We start from the raw sequence: 23,491 nt of genomic DNA, 5'->3' as shown, positions 1-23,491 counted from the left end.
ATGTTGGACCTCTATTGTACTCTTAAGTGTGTGTCTGTTTGTACAAAACTCTAATTTAATTGAAAGAAAGTTATATTAAGCCCCGCCTCCTGAAAACATTAAGATTTTCGGGAAATGTTATCTTGTTCACCATAACCACATCCACACTGCTGTAATTGGTCAAACATAGAGATTTATCATCTATCCTGGAAGTCTTCACCTCCATGTGACTTGTTGTACAAACAAAGTTGGGGCGTGATTACAGCTGGTTGAAGGAGGAGCGAAGCCAATATTATGTCATAATGGACTCCACTCTCGTAACCTCTTGTTCGCCCAGATTTTAGTTGGGGGAGATCTTTATAAAGTAATAACTCGGGATGAAAGACCTACTGCATCTTAGAGAAGAAGACTTCAACGTATGAAACATTTGACTGAGTAAGGAAAGTTGGGTTTTTGATTTATTGCCCTATAAAACATTAAATGACATGGCCTTTGAATTGTTCATTTAAAATCTTTGGCATGCTTTTGCATCTTTCATCTCTCTTCTTCTATTTGTTTGTGTTGTTTTCAAATGTATTTTCATATCATCCTTTTATATGTTTTTCATTTCTATGTAGCCCATTACCATTTTTTTTAAACTGTTCTAAAGCAAACCTACGCACCTGACTCACCTGTGCATCAGTGGGTATTATAGCTCGAATATAAAGACCAACCTGTATTTAAGGAAAGAACATTACATCTTTATAATGTGATGAAGGAATGTTCCCGACAGGAAATAAAAAAAGACTCCGGGCACCATAGAAACGGAAGAGGCGAGAATAAGGGTCTAGTTGATATCGGTGTTAATTATTGTTTCCTCTTTGGTCTGTAGTGTTACCGTTCCCACCACCTACACAACAGACCACCAAACGCCACGGCGAAGGTTTTTCTCTCCATCTAGCCGCGGCCGACTTCCACTTAGATTCTCTCCATCGCCACAAATGGCAGCATGTGTCCGAATTAATTGGGTTGCTTTGGGACGTGCTGTTTTATTCCGCTCTGATTGATATAAATATACCACTGCTCGGGGGTTTGAGTTAAATGCCGAAGGGGTCGACCACAACTTTGCAGACTTAATTTACAAGTTAGGAACAAGCTATAACCGGGTATTTCTGAAACCCCCATGATTAGACACAGCAGGTGGCCCAGCTGAAGGCAACTCATGTTTTGGAGTAGCCATTGAAGCGTAGTGATTAACATGCTCCTGCGATTAAAGTCCCGTGTTTGTGAACTTGTCAGTCAGGAACCAAATGAAGCGACGGGGATGCCTGGTTCCGCGGAGCAGGCTGTATGTACTGTAACCAATATATAGAGCATTCCCCCACTGTGTGTTCATGGTGTGAAGCTTCTTGTGATTCTTCCTCACAGAGCAATTTGTCTTGCCATTACTCCTGCACACACGTACGCTCAGTGGGGAAGAATTCACATCCACAGAGCGTGGAAACCTCCTGGAAGCATAAATAGAACAGGACGGTATATATTTCTGTGTTTACCGGTGATGACAATGGTAGACTTTCATATTTTTGGTCATTTATTTACTTCAAATGAGAGTTTAAACTCAATTTGATGATGATTTTTATTTTTATTTTCAATAATCAACCCATGAACGTATCCTTTGCTCAAGATATTGAATGTATTGTATGACTATTCATTTATTTGAAGCTTCTGAAATGACAATTTTAGGTTTAAATTCAGCGTAAGATGAAGACACCAATATCAATTGGCTCCAAGTCACAAGGGCAGGATCTAGGGCGGTAATGGGCAACTCAATTTCTTCAGGGGACACATTTTTTACGATGCCCATCAAGCAAAAATAACGTAGCAAAAGAAAGAAATATAAAGCTAAATATGCCAAAATTGTATTGTATTCTATATAAGCTTTTTTCGCAAGCAAATCTGATATAAGGGTAATATTTTTCTATTCTTTTATATAAATGTAATCGTTTTGAAGGGCAACAAATTCTCATGTTAAAAAAAATGTCAATAGTTGACAAAAACAAAAAACCTGGCGGTCATATATAGAGACTATTAATAGGTAATAAATGAATTGAAAATAAAATGTTCTTTTACCTCATAAGGGCTACAAAACTATGTTATATGTACCTAGTTGTTCAAATGTTTGTGCGTGTTAAATACATTCATTTGCATACTCAAACTCAAACCAGAACAGGCAGAACAAGTGCAAATTCAGCAAACATTTGAAAGATTTAAAAGCATGTTTTCTTTTTTTTTTTACAAAGTAACTACTTCTACTTCTACTTTCTTTTAAAATGAGAAATTAATATTTACGCAGATTTGAGTTTTAGAATCTTTTGTTACCTTAAACAAAAAGTAAATAAATCAAAGTGCTTTTTGTTTTTAGTTGATTGTAGATGTGGCTTTATATTCCCCGGGTTCCTACAGATTAAACCAAGGTTAAACATTTTCCTATACCATTTGAAATTACATTTAAAACCAACTAAACAATCAACCAAAAAAATAAAAACAAAACAAATCAATTACATGGTCATGTTTATCCTAACGTGAAAATTAACATTTAAGGTCACTGAAAAACTTTCCTTAAATTTCATTAAAATTATTAAAAAGCCATAAAGAAAAAATGTTGCCAATAGCCAATTGTCTTTGAATTCACATCATTCCATTTAAAATATAGATTTTATGTTCTAAGATTTGAAACTAACATTAAATCGGAATTATCACATGCTTATAGTTTTTAAACTGTTAAATATTTCATTTAAGGCATTTTAATTATAATTATTTAAGGCCTTCATTAATATAATGAAAGACTGTTTAAGGTTCCCTGGGAACCCTGTGTACAAGTAAAAAAGCTTTTGGCAGAAAATAATAAAAAAATTTAATCCAACAAATGGTAGAATTTTTAAAATGTCTTTGTTTATTATCCAACATGTAACCCCTTATCCAGGTCATGGGGGGGTGCACGACCTATCCCAGCTGCTTAGGGCGAGAGGCTGGGGTCGGACCCTGAACTCATGCACACACTTACAAACAACTTGCTGTCGTCAATCAACTCTCTGTATGTTCATGGACTTTGAAAGGAAACCAGAGTAAACCCAGGGAAAACATCTTTCCTCCGAACATACAGGACTGAGGATGCCTCAGGCTAGAAGCCTGAAAGTGTTAGATTCTCTCTTCTCTTGCCCCCTATATCTCCACATCCCAACAATCTAGTCAACACCAAATCCATCCCTTATAGAGCCTCTCGAGATAGCCTTCCCAGCATGCAGTGGAGCTTGCTAAAGTGCACACACACACAAACACACACACAGTATATCTGGACTGAGGTAATCAATGTGAACGGAGCCACAGTGGACACCAAGTGAGAGACCAACAACTACTTTAATAGAAACAAGAGGAAAAAACGGGAAAGAAAATATAGCAAGTATGGATGAGGGAATACTGTACAAGCGCAGTGATCCGGAATATTTACAATTATTTTGTCCGCGACTGCAATATCATCCCATATGAATCCTTTTCAATTTTAAACTGCATTTTTCTATTACCCGGCTGATAGAAGAAACCAAACGGCACGATATTACGGTTACATCTACAAATACAATCCAGGTCGTATAGCTTCAGATTAAATCTAAATACAGAGATGCATGAAAATAATAAATGAATCGGGTTTCAATTCTTAGGCTCATAAAATGGCATTTGGAGCGAGACGGAGAGACAAATAAAGGTGACGGTTGGTAGGAGAAGAACATCCCATTTCTTCACATCAAACCTTAAGAAGAAAAGAAAACTGACAAGGCGCGCAGGTGTCCGTCTGTTAGATGTACGGGAACATCATCATCTGTCAACCAGCTGTCAATTACAGAACCACTAATAAAGATAGGATCCCGCACGTCTATATATACCTGTCTTTTATCGTACAGCGATGACATCACTAACGTACCAAAGGAAAAAGTAACTGAGAAAATTCCTGCTGAAGGATATTGCAAGATTTGCTTTTCATTGCTATAACAAATAAAGTTATTAAATTAAAAATAAAAAAGGTCAGATAACTTGTTTGCCTTCTTAGTTGGCGTTTCTTTTAATTCCGCAGGACTTAATTATAAACGCGGGAGGTTTTGTCGGGATTGCAGGACCCAATCAATCCAATTAAAAGTCCAGCTATGAATCCTGGGCGAGCCGCGCTCACACCAAATAAATCCACCCGAGCCGATAATTAGTGGGTTCTTCTCGCAGGGCCACCGGTCCACGAGCGTCGGAGAAGTGCAAGGCCTGTTTCATCAATCTGTGAATCTTTCATGAGCCTATTAAAAAAAAAAAAAAAAAATAGCCACGAGGAAGGTCCAGGTTTTTTTCGGGGTTTTTTTTCTTATCAAACTAACAAGATGAAAAGTGTGCGAATCAAAACGACTACGGGGATTGGCTGTGATCTGATGAAACCTACTGTACTGTCAGAGATTTATACTCCCACACTGTCAATTATAGCAAAGCGTTCCCTGGTGGCACTTTAATCCAAGATGGGCTGTTGATAGACAAAGCTGCCTATTAATTAAAAGTGTGGACGGACGCAAAGGTAGCATTATATGAGGGCTTGTCAAGTAGGAAAACCATATGGGAGATGGAATGTATATTATTTACTCTTGATGCGAAGTGAATGACAACCGCTCACGTGTACAGATGCAACTTCAAAGTAACTAAAGATTTACTTTATAAATCCAGCAAGAGAGAATATAAAAATATGTTTCATCATCAAACTTTGTCAGAAATCATCAATACGAACTTAATTCAATGAATTTTATATATATCGGAATGCCCAGGAATACAATAACAAATAGATTTATCGTGAAAATGAAGAAAGAAATAGTAAAATATCCATTAGAAACGTACTATGGGCGATAAAAAAAAGGTCAGAATCCTAAAGAAGTCTATTGCATCTACTTATGTTTCTTTTTCGTTTTCAAAAGTCATTTTTACAAGTAAATTCAACAGAAAACATCACCTCTCTCTTTTTCTCTCAAGTGAGTCTAATAGATCTCCATACAAACCATCATAAGAAAATCAATATAAAACATAATAATCATTATTAATAAAATATATATATATAAGGTACCAATGCAAGGAATGTATTCAAGCAAGAATAGAAAATAACCATAGAAATAATGATAATCACTCACAATCCAAATTGACAATGACAAGGGATTCGATTTTTATTTTTATAGATATAAAATAATAGAGCTGAAAACTATGAACTAAAGAAAAACATCAAATAATTACAACAATATATGTTTGGAACAGAAAATACAAGAATGTTTTAACTATATCAGTTGTTTAAAAAATGAAAATGTGTCTTTCATAAGTCATATCTTTCCTTATAATTTCCTTAATAATCACTATAATAATAAATTACATGATCATTACAGGGACATTTAAGCCTAATTGTTGATTTATGGATCGAGATTTAAGTCCAGCTTAATAAAAAGGCGACAATGGCGCCACTTCCGTTCTAGATACATTGAGATTCCCCCTGTGTCAGTGAGACTTTGTTGTCTCATTAGTGATATTTAATAAATCGAGCGGCAACGGATCATAATAAGCATACAGCGCGGATTTGAAATAACCTCCGTGAGTTCCGATAGTTTAAATGGTTTTCATTTTTTAATTCGTCAAAGTGCTACAGGCTATGTTTCTTTTTAATTATCTCTGGTCCCTCTTCAGCGACTGTTGATTTTCCGTTACCTCTGTTCTTTATTGTCTGGTCTCGCGGGCTTGTATTTGCATCTCCCTTTCTTTTCTATCTTCCTCCGTAGCCTTGGGAAGTCTGTGGGAAACTGTGAAGGGAGTATGGCACTGAGGCCGAGGGGGGGCTGAGTAAACAACAGGACGGCTTTTATTAGCCAATGTTCGTGTTGATATAATGGAGAAAGAAAAAAAAAGAATTCACATTTCAAGAAAGATAAAATCTACTTTTTTAAAGTCATAACAATCGTCCTGGTGACGTTACTGGGAACTGGGAATGGCCCGTCTTCATCATTCATCGTCAGCATTAAACGTTTGACAAATGGCCTTCACTGTAAAAATGAGCTGCATTTGTGTTCCAGGAATGCTACTGGAGGTCGACTTTTTCTACCAACCAGATCAGAAAAGTAATATACATTTTGATGAAAAAATATAAATGGATGGAGGCATTTGGTTTTTATAGCTCGTGACCTTTAGTTTAATTTAGTTATTTCCGCCAGCTTCTTCTTTCCTTGTCTATCATATATAACTTGACTACTTTGTTAAGTGTCTGCTTCCTTCCCTCTGCACCAGGTCACCTAGTAAGTCTTCAATAACTTTAATTTTATGTTTTTTTTAAATACTTGTGAATGCTTGTTATGCACTGACCATCATTTGACTGATCCCTTGTGTATAGAAAAACTATAAATTCATACATTTTTGAAATTAGAATTTACTGTACGAGGGGACCGGAAACCATTTTATTATAGTTTCAATGGAAACCTACAGAAATACTTGAGCATTTAAAAACATTTAACAGTAACATTCACAGGTCTGTGTTTCGGCAGAATGATCCCAACATGCAGGAATTTTTACGATGTGTTTGACGATATATAAATATTTAGCTTATATTTATATAAGAAAAATGTATTTGGGAAATCCTTGTTTTGGGTTATATTACGAATCAAACTAGAAAAAACTCTAATGCTTGAGATTATTGACTTAGAATTCAAAGTATGTGGAAACAGTTGATATGATGACGTAAAGGAAAAAGACTGACGTGAAAACATGGAAATACATTGAAAATGGTTGACAAAAAGAAAAAAGAAAAGGAAGAAAAATAAAAAAATAATAATTGTAGAAGTAGTGGAGTAGAAGAAGTAGTAGAATTAGTAGTAGAAGTAGCGTTATTAGTAGACTAAGTAGTAGTAGATGTAGAAGTAGAAGTAGAATATGTAGTAGTAGAAGTAGTAGAATAATTAGTAGTATACATATAAGTAGTCTAAGAATTAGTAGTGGATGTAGAAGAAGTAGTAGTAGAAGTATTATTGGGAGTAAAATAGGTAGAAGAAGTAGTAGTAGAATAAATGGTAGTAGAAGTACTAGTATTAGAAGAAGTAGTAGAAGAAGTAATAGTACCTAGTAGAAGAAGTAGTAGAAGTAGTAGTAGAACTAGTAGAAGTATAATTAGTAAAAGCAGTAGTAGGTTAAGAAGTAGAAGTAGAAGTGGAATTATTAGTAAAAGTATAATTAGAATAAGTAGTATTAGAATAAGTAGTAGAAGTAGAAGTAGAAGTAGTAAGTGGATAAAGTGTTTTTAAAGTTGAATGAGGTTGCTAAGTGTGAGTAGATGAATGTACCGGAATGTCAAAGTGGAAGGAGTTGAAACATGAGTTGAAGATTCAAGTGAATGAGGGAAAAAAAGGGTAAACAAAAAAAGAAAAGAGGAATAGAAGAAATAGTTGAACAGATAAAAGAAAGCTAGAACATAGCATGCATTTCGGGAATATGACAAACACAACACCATATAGTCGAGTTGACGAAATAAAGCTAATGGGAAATGAAAAGGCATACATTGACTTCACTTCTTGTTTTTACTCGTCCTCAGCAGGAGACATTCAAACGCATGAAGATTAATGCCAGTAGGTTGCTATGGTGCGTCAACATTTCAGCACAAGAAAGGCAGTGGAGTGAGTCATCTCATCCCATTAAAGATGATGCAGTTCAGGTCCACTGGACCGAAAACCCACCACATCACAGAAATCTCGCCATAAGAAGCCCTCAACATCTGCTTATGCGAAATCTTTAATAAGATTGTTTCCTAGTTGCTTGAGCTAAAACGGAAATAGATCGGAGTCTCACTAGTTAATGATTATTTAATGTTATCTTCTGATCAGTTTATCATTGTTCCGAAAAAATGTTCAGTACGGACCATTTTGTGGATATTCTTAACCCTTTTGTTATCTTAGGGTCAAGCTGACTTAAAGGCCCGAAAATAAATGTGTTTAAGGTATCCCTTGTGTTGCTTCTGGGTCAAGGTGAGCGACTTCCGCCACTGCATATGTATTCATGGAAGGCCAGGGAGGTCGGTCACCTTGACCCAGAGACGACACAAGGGTTCAGGAACAATATCTGGTGCGTTTGATGGAGTCTGATCGGGGAAATGTGAGTTCTCCTACAAGAGCAGGTCGTAATTCTCGCTACAGAGAAGACAAAAACGCATGGTTTATAAAACTCCAGTAATATAATGACAAATGCAATACAGCAAGTTTTATTTCTATAACCAGCACTGCAGGTTGTGAATCACAATCAAGACAAACCAGATTTCCCTCACTCATACCGTGCCATTGAATTAAAACACTGCACCACAGACACACTTTTTGGATGGAGGCGCGAGCGACTGTGTGATGAGGAAACACATCGCTGGTCATCAAAAGCTTGGAGTAAGCAGCTTCGGCAAATCAGCCACAACAGACGCGCCGTCACAGACCTGTCTCTACATTCCAACGTATTCCCAGAGGGGGGAAGAGATGAAGCGATGCACCAAAAAAAAAAAAAAAAAAAGGCAGGAGGGAGTCGGAGAGTGGAAGTGGCAGAAAATAGAGTGTGTATAACTGACAGCCGGGATGGCTGTGGCACTTTTGGAAGCATTCATCTCATTATTCAACGTTCGGTTGTGGAAACACACCCCTCCGCGATCTCTCTCCCTTTTTTTTTCACCCTTTGTTCCCTCTTTGCAACATGTTATATATCGGCTTATCTGCTGCCAATTAGAGGAGATACCTGAATCTTTAATCTGTGGCAGCAGAATGTACAGTAGACGGTACATAAGAAAACAACTGACTACCAGAAACTGATAACATCTGATTCATTGAGCTCTGAAACACTGAAACAATTGCCTATTTGATTGAAAAAAAGAATCTCAAATGAATAAAGTACTCGTTTAATTACATCCACGACACTATTGTACTCTTTTGTGGCTTTTTAAACAATGTACGAGTCGACACAGGGGGGGCTTAATTTCTCCACCACAGCAGAAGATTGAGCAATTGTTTCCACTTGCCGTTGTTTTCCGAAAAAAGATACACTTGAGACATTTCTAATCAGCTTTTGACTGCAGACATAATGCTAATTAATCCCAAAAAAATATATTCTATTAAAGTTTTGATAGAAAAGGGGCACTTAGAAATGAGAAATAAAGGTAATTTAACTCAACTCAACTTTATTTATAAAGCGTTTTAAAAACAACAACAGTCGTTACAAAGTGCTGTACAGTGACATAAAAGAAAGCAGTTAACTATAGCAGTAGTTAAAACACACAACGGTAAAAACAATATCAAATTAAACAAGTAAAAAGCACTTAAAACAGCCCATGCCAGGGAATAAACGTGTGTTTTAAGACGAAATTAAAAAAAAAACATCCCCTTTAAATCCCCAAACAAAGTAAATATATTGATTCTTAAATATCTTAAGGTTATTTTAATACATTTGACTATTTTTAAGATACATTTGCTTCTTTAAAACTAAACCAGGATGCAGGTTTCTGCGTTGTACACCGATGAGGTAAACACTAGAGCCAAAGAGAATTAACATCCTGTGTTCGAGTCACTCAGGCAAAGACGAAGCGTGCATTTCAAAAAGGTTTTTAAAAAGCTGCTCAAAACATCCAAACAAACATTGAGTGTTTGTTGAAATCTGCAATCTGGCTGCCTGTCCCCCCCGAGTATATTTGATGATGGTTGGTGGTGGTGGTGATGATGATTTAAGTCTGCCTGTGCTCACAAAAGCTTAATGATAGAGCGGGAGGTAAATAAAAAAAGAAATCTGCCTGATCACAGACAGCAACCATCAGATCATAAAATACGCAGCCCGAAGAGAACGATGCGAGAGTGATGTTTTCCAACCATCTCGTAGACGTCGGACGTGTGCCCCTCTTAATTGCTTTTCTAAGGAGCTGCGGGAAATCTTTACCAAGTCATTTGATAGCGCATCTGTGCACGGAAAGAAAGTAGCTCCAAGGAAAACAAGCGGTTAATATAAACCGAATAGCTCCAACTTTTACCAACTGATATAATCATACGGTTTATATTTCTGGGTCCAAATATCTTAACAGCGAAAATAATTAGTAATTTCAGAACAATCTATATAAACTATTTAAAAAAAAGAAAATCCAATTTTATGATTATTCTCAGAGTTTATTCAGTAAATTCAAAGACGTCCTATTAGGGATTTTGATGATTTGTATTCATTGCTGCAGATTGTATTCCCGATAAAAGAAATTGTAGGAGCGAAAACACAGTCTAGTTTTCGCCGTGCTGTTGGGGGAATTTCGGAAGATGTGATTGTTTTGCTAATTGGCTCTAATTATCCTGAACAGAGAGCAGTGTACCACGAATCCTGAGGCCATCTTCAGCTGAACAGCTTCTTCTAATTTATTCCACAACAAATGTTTTATTTAAATTGAATACAAAAAGGGGAAAAGTTTATGCTGTAAAATGGAGCTTCCTTTATATCCCTGTGTGTATTTGGCCAAGACAGGACTTCATTAAACCATCTTTCACCAGTCACCAATGAATTGTCAAAGCAGAGTCTATCCATCCATCTGTCCATCCGACTGTCCACCCATCCATCCATCCACTCCTCCATTTGACCATCCATTTAATCATTTATTCTTTAATCTGACTGTCCAAGCATCCAATCGTCCATTTATCCATCCATTCATCCGACTGTCGTATTGTCATTCCATCCATCTATTTATCTGAATGTCTGCCCATCAATACATTCATCTATCCATCCTGCTATCCACTTATCCATCCATTCTTTCATCAGGCTGTCCAACTAACAACCGTCCATTTATCCACCCATCTATCCAACCAACTATGCTATTGTCAAACCATCCATCCATCTGACTGTCCGCCCATCAATCCATTCATCCATCCGTTGGACCATCGATTTATTCATCCATTCTTTCATCTGACTTTCCAACCATCCATCCATCCGATTGTCCTATTGTCAATCCATCCATCTATCCATCTGAATGTCCGCCCATCAATCCATTCATCCATCCTGCTATGCATTGGGCTGTACATTTATCCATCCATTCTTTCATCTGACTTTCCAACCATCCATTCATCCATCCATCCATCCGACTGTCCTACTGTCCAAACATCCATCTACCCGACTGTCCGCCCATCAATCCGTTCATTTATTGATTGGACCATCGATTTATTCATCCATTCTTTCATCTGACTTTCCAACCGTCCATCCATCCGACTGTCCTATTGCCAATCAATCCATCCATCCATCTGAATGTCCACCCATCAATCCGTTTATTCCATCCTGCTATACATTGGGCTGTACATTTATCCATCCATTCTTTCATCAAGCTGTCCATCCATCCATTCATCCATCAATCCGACTATCCTATTGCCCAACCACCATCTGACTCTCCGCCCATCAATCCATTCATCCATCCACTCATCCATTGGACTGTCCATCTATCCATCCATTCTTTGATCCGACTGTCCAACCATCCAACTGTCCATTTATCCGTCCAACCGTCCATCCATCCATGTGTACCTATGGCCCTTAAGATTATGGGGTTTCTTTTTTTGGGGATGGCGGGGGCAAAATCCTATATTTTAATGTAGCATCCTTTTAAAGTAATATCTTCCTTCCGCTTTCCTTTCTTTGCACAATACAGCTTGTTATCCAACAAAAAGCAATTATATGATTGTGATCACATTGCTTCTCTTCACTGTGTTGACTTTCTGATGTGGTGCCCATTAGCAAAGTAGCCCTGTGTCTATGAGTCTGTATAGTTAACTACCACAGCAGCACCAGAGTAGCAAAGAAAAAGAGGACCACAAATATTGACGCCATTATTTTCTAAAGGATGGTTACCCGTCCACGCCTGAATGTCTGCTCTTGAGCGAGCGATGATAGCATAAACGCACACTTGAAGGTTCAATATATGCAGCTTTATTTTCACAAGAGCAGCGCGACGGTGGCTTTAGGTAATTAAGGACTTCATTAACATGACGGACATGTTCACTGAAGTGAACACGGTCTCTGAAGTGGATCATAGGATGTGCATAGCAATGGAAAAAAAACAGTGAGATTGACAGCTCAGGGTTGGAGCCTTGCTATGTCTCCCCACTTCTCTACTTTGATTGTAATCATATGCTAAAGAACAAGCAGGGATAGGAAACATTTTGGAGGTCAGGTTCTCTCTGCCACCTCATACTTATTAAATCCCATTTCTCCACTTCAGATGCAGTCGCAACATCGTTTTTTGAGCCGCTGACAGAATCACAAATAGAAATTCAGAAAGAAAGCTGTATTTTTCCAACAAAATGCTACAGTATGTGCTTATCCGTCATCTTGTTCTCAAACTGACATTTCTCTTTTTTTATATATATATATATAAATTCTGACACCCTCTGAATGCTGCTCACCCAGAGCCGCGTTCCCGGTTAAATCCCTAGAACGCCAGATCAGTCCTGACAACCTCTCGGGGTCCTTTTACCCACTGCTCTTTTCTCTAAATTTGTCAGTGAGCAAGTATCGCAATCCAGGGACAGCTGGTTCATGTTTACAGCCCCTGCGACCGGAGGCGAGTGCACTCCAAGCATTGTCTAAACAATCTCAGTCTCCGTATTCCTTGCGGCACTCCAAGAGCAAGATTTGTGCCAGAGTGTCGGGAAATTTGTTAGCAGCAGTTGGATGAAGGGAAGTATTGAAAACAAAGACCTTATGGACTCTTGAGTTTACCACAGAATGTCTGAGGCAAGGCAGATCCTTTTGCAAGATTGTTTACTTAAAGGGATAGTTCACTCGAAAAATCCAAATTGTACTTATTTTCTCTTCACCCTAATGTCAACTAAGGGTTGAAGAGTTTTCAGTGTAATCCATGTCTTTTTGGAGTTACTGTTTTTTTTTCAACCAGAGAAATGTTGAGTCTTAGATAACAAGCTTCACATTACAAATATGTCCTTTTGACTGAATACAAGTTAGCTTTGTCATTATGGAAACACATTTTTGCCTTAAACTCGAAAAATTAAACTGATTACTAAAATCTCACCAGTCAGTCAGTCGTCATGAGGTTAAGTAGAAAGTGAAATTTAAATTTTGGGGTGAACTTGCATGCATGAACTGCAGTGTTATCTATTAAGAAAAACTGATTAGTATACTTTGTATATTTGATTTGTATATCAATTTTGACTTTTTTGTTGATCGCTGAATGCTTATATAGATATTAGAAAGTTTAGAAGGTCATCATCTTGACCTTTGAAAGGGATTTCTACGCATTTTGATAATCGATATTCGTATTTTTACTATGTTGTTTTGTATTTTTTATAATGTTGTTGTCATAAACTGGTCTCAGAAAGGAATTTCACACGATTCTTATTTAATGATATGACGTTAAATCCTTGCAATTTTTGTCTAACTCTAAAAAAGGAACGGATTAATCGGAAAATTCACGGATTCTTATTCATGAGGGCGAGTAGAAAATAAGTGATATTTGAATTTTGGGTGAACTATACCTCACTATAGAACTAAAGACTGTAGACACTGCATTTCTCGAGCAGAAAGGATTGTTTATCTGAATGTTGGTTCCACGTCAGCTTATGTAATTGTCTCATTAATCAGTTATACCCGCAATAATATTGCTCTACTTTTCGGGTAAAAAATCTGTCATACAAAACAAGGGATGTGTTGTAGTACGCCGGGACAGAAAAAAAAGAAGCTATCTCCTGAATGTGGCTTTATGTGTGATAATTAGCTGGGAGGCACATTTCACCAGTGCTCTCGGTTCTCCTACATTACACATGAAACCTTTATTGGCCTCGGCTAAATGTGTGCATATTTTCTACCCGCTTTTCTCCTTTTTTGCATATCTTTGGAGAATAACTTGCTGACGAAGAGGGACAGACGTGCCAGTGCAGAAAAAAACACAGTCTGGGAGAGACATTTCAACAGATCGTGTGTGCCGAGGGCTCCGTGTGTTCCCATGTGTTCGTATATGAGCGACATTAAGTGCCATGTTTTGGTTTCCCTTGCATTCCTTTTGGTAATACAGGTATAATTTGGGTAATGTTTTCGGGGGAAACGCTGTTCAGCTCGGCCCATTTCCTCCATCGTGAAATCTTTTTCCAGACCACAATGCTGGCTTGTTGTGCCTCTTCTTAGCCTTGGTGAATAATGCAGCTCGCTTTTTTCTTCTATTGACACCGTTCCAATTAAAACGACTAGCTTGTTGTGTCGGGTCACTCGAAAGTCATTTTTATTAAATGGTTTTCTGATTTTGAACAGGCAAAACAAGTGCGCTGGAGGGCTCGATAATTGAGCTTGGTCTAGGAGAGGAGGAATAATTAACCGAAAAGCCCATCACTATGTAAAATGAAAAAAAACGTGTAGCGTGAGATGTAGCATCGAGCTGGGTTGGATGTATTCAATATTCTGTTGCAATTTCTGAACAAATTTAGAAATCCTTTTTCTTTTGAGTGCACCAATACAGGGTCAATGAGTCTATGTGCAGAAGATGGACTTGAGACTTAAGTGTTTGCCATTTACCTAAGCAGTTCTGAAAGTGCACAATTTTAACAAAAAAGGGGAAACAAACACACACTACAAAAATACATCATGAATCTATGACTTTGCGATAGTATCATAAGCAGCTAGAAATGCAGAGCAAGACTGTGCATACCTTTGCCAATAAGTGTATTTACAATGACACATTCAAACAAATATAGTCTTTCAGAACGCAACATGACTGTTGTATAAATTCAAGTTTCCTTTTTCATACCAGTGGGAGGATTTTAAGTCATTCCTTTCATTCAACCTCAATGGCACGGGGGCCAAATACAGCCTCCCCGAGTCGTTTTGAGATGCAGATTAATATGTATGCGTATACAGTGACCAGTGTTTAAGATAAAAAACAGAGATTATCATGTCAACACTACAAGTAAACCTGGCATTTGTTCAGTGAACACAGAGATTATAAAGATTAATTGAGCTTCTTGAAAAGACATTATTGGCCTGCGACTTGGACTACTAAAATATTTTGGCCGCTTGTGTGATTGAGTTTTACCATTGAGTAAACTCCTTAACTCCATTGAAAGGGGCAAAATACAATTGAATAATGACTTTCAAAAGTTCCTTAAATCCTATTGGGTGTCCAGAACAATATTAAGATGTTATAAATCCTGGACATTTTGTGAAACTCCATTTTCATCTATTGGAGTTATACTGTTAATATCAAACCAAAGCAGACAAAAATTCTGTATAGTGTTTCAACACTGAAATACAAATACCTATGCAACATTATACATCATTTCTTCACACCCTACAGAAAAATGTCCTTATTTAGATAACCGATGAAGATTGCCTTAATACTTCTATATATAGACAACCTGGTATATATTACCATAAAGTACACCAATCAGTTTTCCTTAATAACATAACATCTGGGACTAAAACATCATTTTTCTAAATAACAATGTAAGCAGTAGCTCAAATTAAATCAAAGAAATAAACGGGCGTACAGCAGTAATGTCGACGTCTGTGCGCACATACTTCCACATGCATGAGGCGCAAAAACAATTCTCTACTCATTAGAACGATCAGGAGTCAAGACCTGACCTTTTATCCCGGCCCATAACTTTTCTTAAGTAAATGGCAGTGTCCAATTAGTTCAGGAATACCATTTATTCTCCTCCACAGTATAAAAGCTTAAAAATAGGTCCACTATCCAATAACCTTTAGAGTACATGGGCTGTGACTTTGGCTTCACCTCAATAAAGCTCTTCGTGATTGAATCAAGTGGCTGAGGTCAATAGGACATATGTTCATTTCCCGGGGTCCTCCGGGGTCCCTGCAGGCAGGAAAAATGTGCTGACTGTCTCCTGTGACATTTATCGAAGAGGAAGAAGAAGCGATATCCATTTTTTTCCCCCCTTCTATTTTAGCCTCTGGATTTATGTGTGTTTGCGCTGCATGTGCTAACAGGAAGGCTAAAACCCCTGTGGTCACGCTTGAGGCGACCACTACATGTGTCACTGTCCCTCGACCACGTCACCTCAATTTTCTACGAACGAGTCGGAGCTCTTTTGCTGGAAGGACGGATATTTTCCTCTGCTTTTCCCCCTCACTCGTATCGTCTTGTCTGCCTTCACGTTTCATCTGCCAGCTTCCAACGCTGTCTTTTGTCAGCCCTCCCCCACAGTTGTCATCCCTTCATTCTCACTCGGATCACTACAGGACCACAGCGAACTTGTGATTTTGCCCAACTTCATAAGGGTTTTGAGTATCGATTCAAATGTGTTCTATTCCAGATCCGGGAGAAGTGGGCGCACTGTTTTTAATGTGGCCCTCTTGAGGTCCGAGTGTAGCCATAAAACTAGGTCATGAAGAATTGTTATGACTTTGTAATTGGTCACTCCTTCAACTCTAATTATAACCAAGTTAGTTTGGGTGTTGTTTGTTTACAATAATCCTTCTGATCTATTTAGCCTTTTTTGAGTATTTCCCGTGCCTCAAAAATCAAAGAAAGGTAATGAACACAAAATAATATGACAAATATTATCCTGTTTTCCTCTTTTTCCATCATACTGTAGCTGTAACAAGTCACGCTATATTATATGTTTCAAACTCACGGCCCTAGGGGCCAAATCTGACCGTCCATTATGATCAAAATCAACGTATATTAATGTTCATGTTGCAATGGTGACCTATAAATAAGCCATGTTTTAAGTTAAGATAAGGGACAGGTATAGTGGATGTCAACAATTAGAGTAAAACTGATGTTGAAGTAAAGGGATTTGTTTGGTAAAGGAGAAAACAAAACAAATATATTCGAGACAAATTGTGTCTCAACGAATTAAAAGACTATATTAGACTCTCATTTACTGTTAAAAATACATAATGTTCGGCCCGTTTTGACCCTCTGTATTGGTTTTCTGTTTAAAACCCCTGTGCTTTATAATGTGGGCAACTAAATTGCCCAGTCCTGTTCTATTCCTTATAACTTCAAATAGACATAGGTAAGTCAAATCTTAATAAATGTATTACTAAATAAATAAGGCTGTGCATTGGCAAGAATCTTGCGAAACGATAGAGGCAACGATACAGTATATTGTGATAATGTAGGACGTAATGGCTATCATTTTTTTCGAAACCAAAATATATCCAAACATCAGCTTTAAAAGCTGCTAGAGCCAGCTGTATCCTCTCAGCCTCAGTCATTGCAGGATTTTAACGTTCCTTTAGCTGCGGAGGATGTAATGACTGCTGCCATCTAGCAGCCGGAAGTATAATTGCAACAAGAAAATGAACATGCTGTGAATATTTGCACATTTATTGTAAACCATCAAAGAACTATAGTAACACATTAAATAGAATTTGCAAGCCAAAAATGAACAAGCCTTAATTATTTTACTTGACAATATTGTTTACAAAAAAATAGAATTGTTTTATTTTACACACACTTTATTGAATTATAAATCCATAAAATAACTTTGGTAACACAATAAATATGATTTGCAAGCCAAAAATGGAAAAATAAATGAATTTTTTGAATCGATAAAGTGCTGTTGAATATCGATTGTGTTGTGAAAAAGAGTATCTATCACAGCACGCATTCAACACGTCATCCCTAGAAAGCCATTACGAAGAGTTCGACCACAGGTGACAAACGACAACAAACAGCAGGCTATTGACAAGTCGACAACAGCTCTTCACTGGCTCCTTCATAAAACGTCCTGACTCAGCAGCGGTCGCCAAAGGGGGCTCTGTTTCACCACCGAGCCTCAGGGTGACCCGGGAATTTGTGTGACCTCGGCGGGATGCGGCAGGGAGACATAACTCACCCGGGGCGGCTTCAACAAGTCCACCCTGTGTTCCCGCTCAACCTTAAAAACCTGGCAGTAAATTCAGTGAACCCAGGGTAATAAACCCCCCCACTCCCCTAGAGGGCTTACTTTCTCAGAGTGCTGATCCGGCATTAGCATGATACGGTTTGACCAACACTTGCATTATTATTCAAAAGGTGAAACACTAGTAGTGTTAATATTCCAGAACCTTGGCAACATTCTCACCCGGGGGACGGGCTCTGCAGCTGAGCGGGATCGGCAACTGCTCAGAGGAATTGGTGAACCTTACCAAGTCCAAAACATTTATTTTCAGACTCCATCAGGAATAACACATTATCCGCACTTCTATTCTGATGGTTGTAACATTTGACCTTCGCCCCCCCCCGCCCTCTCACCCTCCAGACGCCTCACTCCGTCACTCCCCGATGTTCCAATGCAACCAGGTGACACGTTTATTATGCAACTTTGGCTAAATTCTGCCCATGGCATAGTTTAGTGAAAGGGCCTTTTTAACCAAACAAACCTCGCACACTTGACACTTCCGACTCCACGAGTCAGCAAGTCGACACTGTCACCTGTTGGCAACACAGCCTTGTTTAAACCTGAGGACCAGAGTGAATGCGCAGCTGCCGCATGTCTGACAGGTGGGACGTGAGTGAGAAACAAAATAATCCTCCAGAAAGGGAACAAAAGCCATAAATTTAGAACGCGATTCCAAAAAAAGATCCTTCTAATGGACTTAAAGCTAGGAATGCTTCTACGCCTTCAACAGGGTTAACTGAAATGAAAACATAAATAGAATACTAAATATATATTAAAACAGCTTAAACAAATCTGTTTTGTAGTGAAACATGAATTTAAAAAATAAAACGTTTTTTAGATAATGTTTATTTTAACAAAATGATCGTAATAAACAAAGGTTGAAATTATATATTTTCTGATACATAATTAATATACATGGATAGATGGATACATAGTTAAGTTACATTTTAAATTAGTGCATAAAAGTATGTAACTATTAAGGGAAAAGGTAATATAAACATCTATAGGTAACCTATATTTAGAAAGAAATGGACCTTGACCTATTAAACATAGTTTAAGAAGCAATAAATAAATGCATCAAGGGTAATAAATGTTGAAATGTTTTTTTTTATTGAAACAAAACCGATATATACTTGAAAAGAAAATTTAAAATACAAAAATTGATGGCACCCCGGAATAATAACCACAACTTCGGTGACATACCTAAAAACTTTTGCATTTGATGCATACATGTTTTTTATCTTTTCCTAAAGACCCTTATGAACCAGAGGACTTGTTCAAAAACCAGCAGGCCAAATCTATCAAACACTTCCTATGCAGCGAACACATACAGCATCATTAATTTTGTAGTATGGGGGCGGGGCATAAGTGTAATTAATGTGCGACTAATTGCCGTTTTGACGCCGCGCTACTCTGAAAGAATGTGAGATACCATTACTGAAAGAAAAAAATGAGCTCCCTAATTGGGCCTTATTAATGGAGATCGCATACTTTTCAAGATGTAAGAAGAAGGCATGATACGAATCCAACCCAATAAAGATGTATAAGCAGATTTCAGCTAAATCACTTTGATGATTGTATTACATGTATATTTAACGTTTAATAGGAACATGAAAAAATAAGCAGATTCATGTTTTTCTACATCAAAAGCTATGTTTATGTCAGAGTACAGATTGGAATCCAGTAGGATCTGGAATCCTACTAGTGAATTCCAATCTCTACTAGGAGAGATCGGAATCCTGCTAATGTATTGGGATCTGAATATTGGAATTCCAATCCGTCCTAGGACACATAGGAATTCTACCAGGACAATCTCCAATTCCAATAGGAGTAATTTGGATTAAATCAAAATGTTTTGGAAAATAGACTGAATCATTTCACACCTCAAATTTCAGCATAGGTAAGACTACATTCACCGTTACTATTCTAGGTGAATTACTTACCCTTCTGTCAATACAGATTGGAATTCCAATCTCGTAGGCTTCCAGATCCTACTGGATTCCAATAAGTACTGTACTGTATTTAAAATGTAAACATGGGGGCCCATCATAGGCGAGTAAAGTAATGGCCCTTTTATTAGCCCTACTTAACCCAATTTTACCGGATTTGTGTCAAGTTTCTACCAGCACATTACATCAAGCAGATACTATAATTAGTACCTGCTCTGGCTCCGAGCAAGCAGAGCTTGGAAAAGGTGATGCCGACCGCCTGCCGAACATTAATTGGTCACCGGCACCACTCCCTAGTTCATAATCCCACTATTGAAAAAAACTATGTTAGAAAAACTACATGGAGTAGTAAGTAGTGGAGACCGCTTTGTGTCTGGTTAGTACAAGTTTTGTGGTACTATGTTATGACAGCCCCGCGCACCACCAGTAGGTGGAAACAGTTGAGTGGCAAGTCAAGTAGGGCTAGGACTGAGTGTAGTGGAAAAGCAGTAGTACCAAGAGAAAAGAACGGCAAACGAAACTTACTTGCTACTTCCAGCGAGGCGTTGTGGCTGATGGCCTGGCCCAGATAGTTACGCGCCACGCACACGTAGCTGCCGTCGTCGGGCTTGCTGCGCCGGCCGTGTACGATTCTCAGGAAGAAGAGGGAGCCGCTCGGCAAGAGCATGCGGTGGGATCGGGGGTTGTCCACGGCCGTCTCCACGCGCTCCCCGTCCTTGTACCACTCCACCGTGGGGCTGGGACGCCCCTCCGCCTTACAGTTGAGAGTCGCCGGCTCCCCCTTGGAAACGATGAGGTCCGAGGGGTGCTCCACGATGCGAGGAGGGGAGTCCTCCTGCCGAAGTCGAGACCCTGGAATCCACGAAGGGGAGAATGGAAATCAGTCCTTTGTAATCCATGAATATTAAACCCTGTTATTATAGGATACAGTAATGAAAAACACTGGAGTGGTTCCTCCGCGCGATGAATTTGTGGTACTAATCTAAGACCGCAGCTCTGAAGGAATTAGACCCGGCGCGTTATTATTGCTGTGCAAGTGCCGTGTATTAATAGTAATCCAGTTTGACAATATAATTACCACACAATCGCGTGTCGCTCAGAAAGTGTTGTGCTTTTGTCTCAGCAGCTGGAACCCCACAGGCTTTGTAAAAGACTAAACAATGAAGGCATACAAATCCCCAGGATGTTATGCCTCACAAAAAGCCTTAAAATTACTGTTTATACACTGCATTTGTCGCACGGAAATCATCGGAGCATTCCTTATGCTGGCGAACTTAATCGTGGTTTTGTCAATGACTCCAATTATATCTACACAATTCCTTTTCTGACACATTTAGCCACAAGCCAGTTTCATTAGGGTCTTAGGAAGAAAAAAACTGTAGAAATACAAATCAATATCTGGAATGACCACATGATGAACCACAGAGACAACATTAGTCCCTCCAGTACTGCTGGTATTTCGGATATTGCACATCTTTAACAGAATGCCTTAGGACAAAGCAAACCCTTCCATTTAGAAACTCACATTTCCTCCAGCTGCTAGCAGCAATTTTGTTCCAAATGCCAACAGACAAACACATTGAGATTCAGGGGCTGGTAGTCTCAGTGTAGTTTTGTCTGCTTTGTCTTTTTAAATGAACGGGTTTGGCAAGAAATAACAGACAAATCCTATTTTTAATCCAATCCTTATCGTTGATCAGATTAGCTACACATACATTACGATCCAAACCACTGGGGTTTCTTTATCGTGATGGTTTTCTGAAAGTCTTTTTGGAGCAATTTGAACACTTTAATTAAAAGAATATGTTTAACACTAAACATCAGGTTGGAGATTTCTTTTGGCTCAAAGATATCAAATAGCAAGACAGAAATGGATTGATAAATTTGTTGATATTGTTGTCGTCATTTTTTTCCCCTCAGGTTTGTGTCGCTCAAAAGATCAATGGATAATAAATATAAAAATAAATCTTTATGATGCTCTATAGTTCACAAAGGCTTGCATTATTTAAATGTTTACATTTTGTTCAGGTAATATGTTTAAGACTTTAGAATACATTATTCTCCATTAAAATACATACAAATGTAAGTTTACCAGTTAAAACATAAGGCTATATGTGAGGAATCAAATATAAATAATCCAGGCTATAGCAATAAAGTAGAGCTGGAAGTGGGAACAAAAGAGCACAAGTGGACCAACATTTACCTGTTTATTGCTGTGGCAACAGTTTCCCTTCTTTCATGTAGGTAACAACACCACCTTACACAGCCTACAGCCAGTCACGGTCTAATGTGCCAATAGCTCCATAAAGCTGATAATCGCCAGCAAGAAGCTAGAGAACCATGAGCTCCTCCACTCTCCTTGCAGCCAATAAATTCCTCCCATATGAGTGTTTACTCACAGAGCTTACACCTCTACCATTGTGTATTGGTTGGGGATTTGATCCATTGAGCAGATTATTTTTGTGGTGACACAAACCTGGACTTCATGTACTTTCCATGGGATTAAGTAGGAAAATGATATTACCGTTCTGACTCGAGAAGACATGGATGACAGGATTTGAACATACAAAGCCTTGTTAAAGAACGTAAACTACTTATAAAACGATATTTTGCAGGAAGTAAAAAAAAAAAATGCTTAGTAATGACTTCATGGAGCCAAGGTCAGTCTGAGAGCCTTGGTTTGGTTTTCTTCCAGATATATCAACCGGATAAGATTCAGCACCTAAACCGAATCAACCATGGTGGAAGACGGATTAATAAATCCGGCAAAATGGGGGTGAAAGGAAAATGTTCATCGCAAAAAGAGATTTTAAAAACGGAAAACGGAATGAAAGTATTATTAGCAAAGTGTGCCAGTATGTCTTCAGATTGCACCTTTTTTCACCTTTTAATCTCAATATTTTATCACAACTAACTAGAAATGTGCGAGATGATGACAATGGATAGTGAAGGATGCGTAGTAATCGGTAAAATTGTAAACGCGGCACATTCCTTGTGCCGGAGTTTGCTTCCAACAATCTAATTCCACCGCCGTCTCATGACTAGAATTATTTCTTCGCAGCCTTGAATCTTTTGAAATGACAATAACACCGTGGTTTCCCCTCTGTCACCGAGACGGCATCGAGTCTGATCTATGATGAGAAACATCTCGGCGTCGCACACCTGACAGGTCCTGCTGTGCGGAGCAATGTGCCAGGAGCAGACAAACTATGGTGTTTAGAACACAAAAAACACTCTTTACTGTATATTAAACACATGTTTAAGCAGAGAATATCTGAAAACCTGTATTGGAAATGCATAGTTAAAAGCACTAGATCAGTCCATCTGTTTATCTGAAGGTTCTAGGGGGGAGGGCAATGTGATCAGATCAAAGGAAAGGGAGACATACTTGGAGTCTCACGGTGTGAGACTATGGAGTCTCACGGTGTAACACTATAGAGACTCACGGTGCAACACTATGGAGACTCACGGTGTAACACTATAGAGACTCACAGTGCAACACTATGGAGACTCACGGTGCAACACTATGGAGACTCACGGTGTAACACTATAGAGACTCACGGTGTAACACTATAGAGACTCACGGTGTAACACTATGGAGATTCACAGAGCAACACTATGGAGACTCACAGTGAAACACTA

At 38.4% G+C, this 23,491-nt stretch overlaps 1 protein-coding gene across 2 annotated transcripts in view; it reads right to left on the bottom strand.

Moving 5' to 3' along the window:
- The window catches only part of LOC148066057 (roundabout homolog 1-like), a 102,531-nt gene that overhangs the window by 48,614 nt on the left and 30,426 nt on the right, over window positions 1-23,491 (bottom strand). For both annotated transcript variants that reach the window (XM_087807889.1, XM_087807890.1), the window contains exon 3: window positions 20,375-20,701. In XM_087807889.1, the coding sequence (XP_087664015.1) occupies window positions 20,375-20,701 (327 nt within the window). The remainder of the gene's footprint in view (window positions 1-20,374; window positions 20,702-23,491) is intronic.

Source organism: Callionymus lyra, chromosome 14, assembly GCF_982586985.1.
Source record: "Callionymus lyra chromosome 14, fCalLyr1.hap1.1, whole genome shotgun sequence".
In the NCBI taxonomy this organism is placed as follows: Eukaryota; Metazoa; Chordata; class Actinopteri; order Syngnathiformes; family Callionymidae; genus Callionymus; species Callionymus lyra.
Note: the sequence above shows the minus strand (reverse complement) of the source record. Positions and strands in the feature narration are given on the sequence as shown.